Source organism: Bos grunniens, chromosome 5 (assembly GCF_055505025.1).
Source record: "Bos grunniens cultivar Pamir isolate PY7600 chromosome 5, Bosgru_T2T1.0, whole genome shotgun sequence".
Lineage (NCBI taxonomy): Eukaryota > Metazoa > Chordata > Mammalia > Artiodactyla > Bovidae > Bos > Bos grunniens.
The window spans coordinates 33046394-33055267 of NC_141169.1; the positions used below are offsets into that span (position 1 = coordinate 33046394).

The following is an 8874-nucleotide window of genomic DNA, read 5'->3' on the forward strand; positions in this document are numbered from 1 at the left end:
AAAAAACATGGAAATAGAGTAGCCATGTGATCCAGCAATCCCACTCCTGGGCAAACGGCCAGACGAAACTGTAACTCCAAAAGACACATGCACCCCTGTGTTCACAGCAGCATTATTCACAGCAGCCAAGACATGGAAACGACCTACACGCGCACCAACAGATCAATGGATAAAGAAGGTGTGCGTGTATATATCTGTGTGTGTGTGTGTGTGTGTATATAGCTCACACGGAATACATGGTGATATTACTCAGCCATAAAAAAGAACAAAATCATGCCATTTGCAGCAACACGGAGGGACCCAGAAATTAAATGAAGTCAGTCACAAAGACAAATACCATATATCACTTATATGTGGAGTCTAACGTACAACACAAAAGAACATACTTACAAAACAGAAGACAAGACTCACAGACGTAGAAAACAGACTTGCTGCTGACAAGGAGGAGGGAAGGAGGGGGAAGGAGCAATTGGATTAGGTGCAAACAATTATATACAGGATGGATAAACAATAAGGTTCTATGGCATAGCACAGGGAACTAAAGTCAATATCCTGTGGTAAAACATAATGTGAAAGAATATGAAAAAGAATATATATATATATATATATATGTATATATATGTATAACTGAATCACTTTGCTGCACAGCAGAAATTAACACAAATAGTAAATCAACTATATTTTAACAAAATTTTAAAAAGAAATGCATTCCTCCCAAGTCTCAATCCAGTATAAAGGTGATGGCAATGACAGCTGAGCCAACCACTTCCTCTATTTTGGCGTTGCTGAGAGCAAATTCTACATGCATTTGTTTAAGTATTAACAGAGAGCATGACCCATCTACTCAGAGCATCCTACAGTGCAGGATGGGATACTGAGGATATAAACAGACATGACAGTTTATAGCGTCATTCAGTTCAGTTCAGTTCAGTCGCTCAGTCGTGTCCAACTCTTTGCGACCCCATGAATCACAGCATGCCAGGCCTCCCTGTCCATCACCAACTCCCAGAGTTCACTCAAACTCATATCCATCGAGTCGGTGATGCCATCCAGCCATCTCATCCTCTGTCATTCCCTTTTCCTCCTGCCCCCAATCCCTCCCAGCATCAGAGTCTTTTCCAATGAGTTAACTCTTCGCATCAGGTGGCCAAAGTACTGGAGTTTCAGCTTTAGCATCAGTCCTTCCAATGAACACCCAGGACTGATCTCCTTCAGAATGGACTGGTTGGATCTCCTTGCAGTCCAAGGGACTCTCAAGAGTCTTCTCCAACACCACAGCTCAAAAGCATCAATTCTTCGGCGCTCAGCTTTCTGCACAGTCCAACTCTAGCATCCATACATGACCACTGGAAAAACCATAGCCTTGACTAGTCGGACCTTTGTTGGCAAAGTAATGTCTCTGCTTTTCAATATGCTATAACTTTTCTTCCAAGGAGTAAGTGTCTTTTAATTTCATGGCTGCAGTCACCATCTGCAGTGATTTTGGAGCCCAAAAAGATAAAGTCTGACAGTTTCCACTGTTTCCCCATCTACTTCCCATGAAGTGATGGGACCAGATGCTATGATCTTTGTTTTCTGAATGCTGAGCTTTAGGCCAACTTTTTCACTCTCCTCTTTCACTTTCATCAAGAGGCTTTTTAGTTCCTCTTCACTTTCTGCCATAAGGGTGGTGTTATCTGCATATCAGACTTATTCCTTTATGTTTAAAAATGTAACTGCTCTCATTTGAATATTATACCTGCATTTAAAGACAATGTTGAGGTGCAAGAAATGCTACTGAGGCACACAGTCACAAAATGTTACTCAAAACTGAAGTACCAATAGGAGTAGCTTTTTGAGAATCACATGAAAAATATGCTGGAGGCTGTTTGGAAAATGGAAAAAGAAAAAATGAAGCAATATGAACATCTTCAAGTATTTAGGGCATGTTCTCAAAACTGGTGCACTTGTGCCTCCATACAAATCATGTTTCATCATTTACACAGAGAACAGTCATCACCATCATGTACATACAGACCGTTAAAGGATTCAGGTTAACAGGGAAACTCAGCTTTTGGGTTACACAGTCATGGTCAGAATCAGCCAGCCAGCCAGGAAATTTAGCCTCAGTCTGAAGACTCAGTAATACTGAAAATCAAGCTACGGGAATGGGGGCAAAAAAAACAGACCCCCAGCCACCACCTACTGCTGTTAGGTATTTCCTGAAGCACCAGAGCACGTGAAGGAGCCGGAACCTATCTTAGCGGAGCTCTGAAATCAACTACTCAAGCTTCCCCCAGATGCCCTGCCATCCTGGGGCTGGAGCCTGCTCTGCAGTGGCCAAGAGCGTGGAGACGTTCAAGACACTTGCAACTTCACACCACGACCTCTTAATCAGCAAGCTACTCCTCCTCAGACGGTAAAGAATCTGCCTGCAGAGCAGGAGACCCAGGTTCGATCCCTGGGTTGGAAGATCCTCTGGAGAAGGAAATGGCAACCACTCCAGTATTCTTGCCTGGAGAATCCCATGGACAGAGGAGCCTGGTGGGGGATGGTCCATGGGGTCGCAAAGAGTGGGACACGACTGAGCGACTAACACTGCTACTGCTATTCCTCCTCAGAGCAGCAGCTTCTCATTTCCCAGGTGCTACTGCGCTACCTCTCCAAACCTGCAGGGGGCACTAAAACAGCACTAACACAGCCTGTCATCACCAGAGGCCGACCAACAAGAGTGAGGCTTCCCTGGCAGGAGGCTGCTTTTCCTTCCCATCAGGGCTTCTCTTCCCTTCCCATCCTGTGCTGATCCACCGCGCAGGCAACTGTTCTACGGTCCCCTAGAGGTGCCCACTTGAGACATCCAGGAAATCAGAGGAGACACAGATCAATCAAAAGCAGGGTTTATTTTTTTTTTTTTACCAAATTCCCCAATCCATGTTCCAGCCAATGGATGGAGGGTAAATTACACCCCACATAGACTCTTAGTAAAAACAATTTTAACTTTCTACAGAAAAAAAAAAAAAAAGAGTTGTTTTTCTTTTTTTAAATAAAGTTCCTAGGCATTTGGAAACATGAAAAACTTTCACATGTTGAATGTTGTGTGCTTTCTTCAATGTATTCAAATGCTCCCTCCCTGCTGCTGCTTCTGTGAGGAGGCCCTTCTGCAGCTACACTGACAGCCCTAATTCTGTAACATTGTATCATCTGATAACCTAGAACCCTGGTAGGATTTCAATGTATCACACCACCCCTGCCCCCAAACAGCTGAAAAGATCTCAGTCAAACTCATCAAACCTTCTTCGAGTGCCTACTATTTGCTTGGTGTCGGCTAGGTGCTAGGCAGTGATCCTGCTGGTTCTGAGAAAGGTCACTGGTGCTAGGGAAGGACTTTTCCTCCCAAGTGGCTGGGGATTGAGAGAACCAATTTCTCCTCTGGTTCTACCACTTGGGGCAGGTACAGGGCTCAGGTCCTGGGAAGAGAAGCTGTGTCTCTTCTGACAGGTGCTGCCATGGAAGAACCGAGAGCAGTTTCTAAACTGCTGTGGAATTTACTCCACAATCCACATAGTGATGTGTCTCCAAGGAGCTCTGGGTCACGTGGCCAATGTAGGAAATCTTCACCGAAGTTCTAGGGAAAAGAAAACTGAGGAGAATTAATTCTGTTTCTGAGATAAATTAAGTAAGAGAGATTGCCCAAATAAATTCTTGCAAGCTCAGGCGATAACACACAGGTCTCAGACGCATGTCTTCATGGTTACACAACCAGGAAGTCAGAGGATCTTTTCATATCCCCAGAGACACTGTGCCCTGAGATGACCTTCTAAATAAGTGGTTCTCAGCTGGGGACATTTTTACCCCACAGGGAACTTCTGGCAGTGTCTAGACATCTGGGGTTGTTACAGCTGAGCGGGGGAGGAGGTAAGCCCCTCGCAGGTAAGGGCCGGGGATGCTGTCAAGCATCCTACAATGCACAGAAAGGCCCCTCACAACAAAGAACTGTCTGGCCCAAAATGTCAACAGTGCCAAGGCTAAAAAACCCTGCTCTAAACCCTCATATTTCAAATGTCTGCAGCAGACTCTTGTCACTTGCAAATTTAATTGTCATGGTTCTAAAAATAACCCTACAGATCCATGACATGTGGTAATTTGTGTGGTTAGAAAGTAAGTCTGGCTGGATGCCCTGGGCTTAGGCCTTGAGAAAGCTTTTCCCGTCTTTACTAGTCCCATGAGGATTCCAAAGCGCTCACACAACTGGACCCCGTTTCATGGAGAAAATTCTGTATCTAACTGCTTCCTTTGAGTCTGGTGCCTGGTGACCGGGACTTGGACACCGCATCTCAAGGACAGCAAGGCTCTGCCGTGACTGTGCCTAATGTGCATCCAGCATATCCTCTTTGCCTTGTGGGTCCCACAGGCTCTCGCGAGCAAGGCTGGCCAGCTCACGTGGCCTGCCAGTCCAGTCCCTGGGCACAAGGAAATGAGCAACATACCGAACGAAGACCACTACGTTGTGCACTCCAATATAGGGTAGCGTGCAGAAGAAGCTGCCAAACAACAGAGGGATGGTCAGTTCAGGTGAGTCAGCAGGAATGCTGAGGTGCCCTGTCAAACTGAGGAGCACTCAGCCCCATCTGGGTGCTTCCCTTACCCCACACCCGCCCTCCTGGCCCAAGCACTGTCCCGGTTCACTGGTTCCAGGTCCCCACAGGGTCTTTCCATCCTCCCACATCACTATCTTCTTGGTTTTTGTTTTGTTTTGTGTTTAATGCCCATCACAAAATGCTCGAGTTTGGAAATGTTTCTAGTGGCCTAATGTTCTCTTTTCAGAAATCTGAGCACTTGAGTCACATATCAAATACCATATCCTTCCAAAAAATCTCAAGATAGCAAACCCACAGGCTAAAAGGCTGAAACTTTAGGCAGGACCAGCTCCCCTCAATTGAGCTCAACTCTGAACCCCTTTCATCCCATAAAATGCACACATATAGAGAACACTGTCCTTACTACACATAGGAATATGGTCCTCCCATCTCGGCCTTCGCAGTAAAATTCACCTGAAAACAAGACACCAGAGTCAGTCTGTGGCCAGGCAAGCTTGACACAGAACAGTTCTATTACTAGCAACCCAAGAACCTGAGAGGATTCTTCTATCACATATAAAATATTTCCCCCATGTTGTCACTAATCCTAAGACCATGAGCCTCTAACAAAACTTCCCACCTCCTCCCTTTTGAGAGGTCAATGGGCCCCAGATTATCCTAAGGCCTCTTCTTGATTGTTGGTGAACTGTTTTCTCCTACAAATTCTTGCTTCCGTAACACTTAATTCTTAGCTGATTTTCTCCCCTAATATTTCATAATTACAGAGCTTGTCAGCTCTTCCTCATTGGCTAGTTCCTACCAGTAGAAATGAGGAGAGGGAGAGGAAAGGAGCGAGGCCACGGCGTTTCACAGCCCAGTGGGGCCAGGCTCCTAAAGGCAGGCATACCAAGTGCTCGCTCCGAGGCGGAATGAGGGAGATGTTAGTCGTCGTGTATGACCCAACCACGGTGTTCATGTACTGAACCTCGCTGGACAGGCTGGTCACCGCCACGGAGTAGAAGTTGGAGTTTCTAATTTTCAGGGTGGCCTGCATCAGTGCAAGTGAGTAAACACGGTAAGTGTCCTGGGTACAAGACTTGCAGGTGCACGACCCAGGAAGGGCGGCCCTCATCTTACCGTGATGGCGAGGATGACAAGGGACCTCTGCTCATCAAATGTGACTTTCACCACTTTGATGCCATCGTCATCCACGAGGACTGAATGTGGAAACAGGAAGAAAACCACCAAACCAGACGCCAGGAGGCAGAGCAGGATAGAGAGGAGGACATACTGCTTCCTGCAAATGACAAAGCATACAACCAAGCCAGGGATTCAGATACCAAGGTCCAATAAGTCGAGATAAAACGCAAAACCAGGAATGAGGAAGGGAGAAACAAGCAAGTGCACAGGGCCAGGAATCGCAAACCAAGCAAGAAGGTGTAGAGCGGGAGAAGCCTTTCAAAGCCCTCTGAATGCTGTCTGCAATCTGGGAAAAGAAGCTGATGAGAGGAGCTGTGTGGACACAAACATCTCTTCCCCTGCCAGGACACCCTCTTCTGCAATTCCTCCCAATTCAGCTCCTTCGCTTGAGCCTCGGCCCTCAGAGTGTTTCTAGCTTCACGTTTCCTTCCCCAGATTGCGAGGAGGGCAGACACATCTTGCTTAAGCAAAAAGTATTAAAGGAAGTGGGGAATTTTACAAGAACAGATAACCATTTCAAAAAGCGAACTGGCATTCATACACAGAAAAAAGGACTAGGGACGGCTGTAGGCATTAACAGGCGAGACTCAGATGACTCACGTTCTCTGAGGACGCAACCGCTGATCGCTGTGAGGGATCAAAGCCACCAACTCATTAACTTGCTCTAGAAAAGAAACAATTGACAATCTTGGTAAAATAAATCCCACGTGTGACAGTACTTTCCTTCACATACACAGGAGCCTGCCACAACATATACTTGTCCGGGATTATTTGTTTCCAAGATACCAGTTTGGGTCTCACGAACAAGAGACAAATAAATCTGTAGCGAGTGCTACAAATTGCAAGACGTCTACCAGTGCTACCAGAGCTCTGACATGGAAGCTGAGAAATCTAGGATCTGGGGACTCCCCTGATGGCTCAGTGACTTAGACTGGGTGCTCCCAATGCAGGGGGCCTGGGTTCTGTCCCTGGTCAGGGAACGAGGTTCCACATGCCACAATTAAAGATGCTGCAGGCCGCAACTGAGACCCAGAGCAACCAAACAAATAAATATTAAGAAGAAGAAATCTCGGACCTTGTTCGGACTTTACTGCATGGCCTTGAGCTGAGGCATGGTTACGAACCGCTGCCTGGCCTTAGGTAAGTCATTACCTCTCTAGGCCACTGTGTCCTCATCTATACTATGAAGGCTTTGGATTGAATGATTTCTCTGGTTTTTATCAGCTTTAAACCTCTGTGACCCTCCATCTAAACTGCTAAGACTTTTTGAGAGCCAACTTAGTGATAGATAATTCTGTACCCAATCCAGGCTCCAGTCCTGGGCATGTTTTTCTCCCCTGACTTGATTTTTTTTTTTTTTTTTTAGACCTTAGGTTGTTAATGATTCACTATCTGCTTCCTTGAATAGAAGCTTCCAAGATGGTGTCTGCTCCTCCTCCCTCACAAAGCCATGCCAGGCCCTGAGTGTCAGCAGTGAAGAAATGTACGTCAAACTGCAGAATGTAGAGCAAATCACGTGTTCCAACCCAAGAAAACAACAAATAGAAGAGTGAAAGTGAAGAAAAGTAAGGCTATCAGATATCAGGAAACCCAGAGAAGCTGGGGAACCTGCCCAAGTTATCAATCCAGCTGAGCTGGCTCCTGCTCAGGGCATGGTCTGTGACCGTGGTACTGCTGCAAGGAAAAAAGTTCAGTCTGGGAGAAAGGAGAAGTTTTGTGGGTATCCTGGCATTCTCCTTGGGGAATCATCTTTTACCATGATCACCAAAGACTCACCTGGAATGTAGCCTGTCCCCTGACACGTGAGACAGGTAATGCTATCTCGCCCGGTGAATTCCACATAGGGGAACTGAGCAATAGCCTCCTGCTGCTCCCGTTCGGCCAGAGAATCCTCAGTGTCATCTGCTTTCCTTCTCTTGCTGAAAGGCCGGTGAGCATAGGTGGAATGACGGGACCCCATGGCCAGGATGTGCGCCTTGTGTCATGTCCTAGGATGCAAAGAGGCAAGTGAGTGTGTGTTACTGGCTGTGCATTTCTATGAGAAAAGTGTAACACAAAAATGACCAAATTCCCCTCCCGAGTGTGATCCCCAACACCTGCACAATTTCTACCAGGCCCCTCATTTTCTACCACGGCTCCCTAACCCACCACCGACTCTCGACACACGGCCTGAGGGAACAGGGGCCGCATTCGCCTGTCTGCCCAGCTCCTCATCGCCCTGGGAATCGGGGCACCCCAGCTCCCACAAGGTCCAGGCTCACCCCTCCTGTCTGCTACTTGCAAACTCTGTGTCCTTCTAGAAAAAAAACCTTCCCGGACAAACAACAAGCCCCAAATTAACAACAGGCCTCAGACAGTCCCCACTCTCTTCCGCCCCCAGCTCCAGGAGGCGGGCTCAGTTCACGCCCCTTGTCAAAAAGCGCGCTCCGAGCCCACCAGAGTCGCCCAGGCGGGAGCGAACGCCGAAGACCCCAGACCTGCAGGACACGAACTCCCGGCAGCTCCTCTCCGGGCCGGAACCCCCTGCCACCCGCCGGATACTGCGGGTTTACCTGCCTCTCGAGTGTTTAGAACTGCACGCACTCGGTGCGCATGCACTCGGTGCGCAAGCCGGCTCGGGGACGCCGGGGTGAGCGCGCGTGCGCCCTTCGCAGCCCAGCTGGCGGCGCCGATAGGGGGCAGCAGAGAGAGGAGAGCGGGGCGGGGCGGGGAGCAGCGCCTCTCGGGGCTTGAAGCTGGCGGACCAGTGGAGATGCTCCGCGGTCCCCCAGAAACACGGGGAAAGGTTCCAGTGAAGGTTCCCGATGAGGAGGGAGGCGGAAAGCGCTGGCAGCCAAAACCATTCTCAGCTAGTCTTTGAGTACAGGAGTTGTGAAGATGCTGAGAGTAGAAAGATGCATCACAGAACCTGCCCTCAACCTGCTTCAGGGCGTCCCCAGCCCTAAAGACAGACAGACAGACAGACAGACAGACACACACACACACACACACACACACACACACACACACACCATGCGCATGAGGGGTTAGAGGACACTTTTTAAAGGGCGAGTTTCTCTGTACAGACTGCCTGATTGAGCTTCACCTGCCGCAGAAGCAGACATTGCTGCTGCTGCTG

General features: G+C 48.0%; 1 protein-coding gene across 8 annotated transcripts; it reads right to left on the reverse strand.

Annotated features, from left to right (window-relative positions):
- Nucleotides 1-2860: 2860 nt before the first annotated feature.
- Nucleotides 2861-8379, reverse strand: TMEM106C (transmembrane protein 106C). 8 transcript variants are annotated; one of them, XM_086403872.1, is made up of 8 exons: nucleotides 8313-8379; nucleotides 7533-7744; nucleotides 6357-6420; nucleotides 5694-5853; nucleotides 5464-5604; nucleotides 4981-5030; nucleotides 4467-4520; nucleotides 2861-3604 (listed from the first exon to the last, which is right to left on the reverse strand). In XM_086403872.1, exons 2-8 carry the CDS (start codon nucleotides 7714-7716, stop codon nucleotides 3508-3510), a joined length of 750 nt encoding a protein of 249 aa, XP_086259998.1. In that variant the 5' UTR covers nucleotides 7717-7744; nucleotides 8313-8379; the 3' UTR covers nucleotides 2861-3507. The 8 variants fall into 8 exon arrangements, with proteins under 8 accessions (XP_086259998.1, XP_086259999.1, XP_086259997.1 ...); XM_086403873.1 differs by having other exon boundaries at nucleotides 8309-8379; XM_086403871.1 differs by having other exon boundaries at nucleotides 8234-8379.
- Nucleotides 8380-8874: the final 495 nt, after the last annotated feature.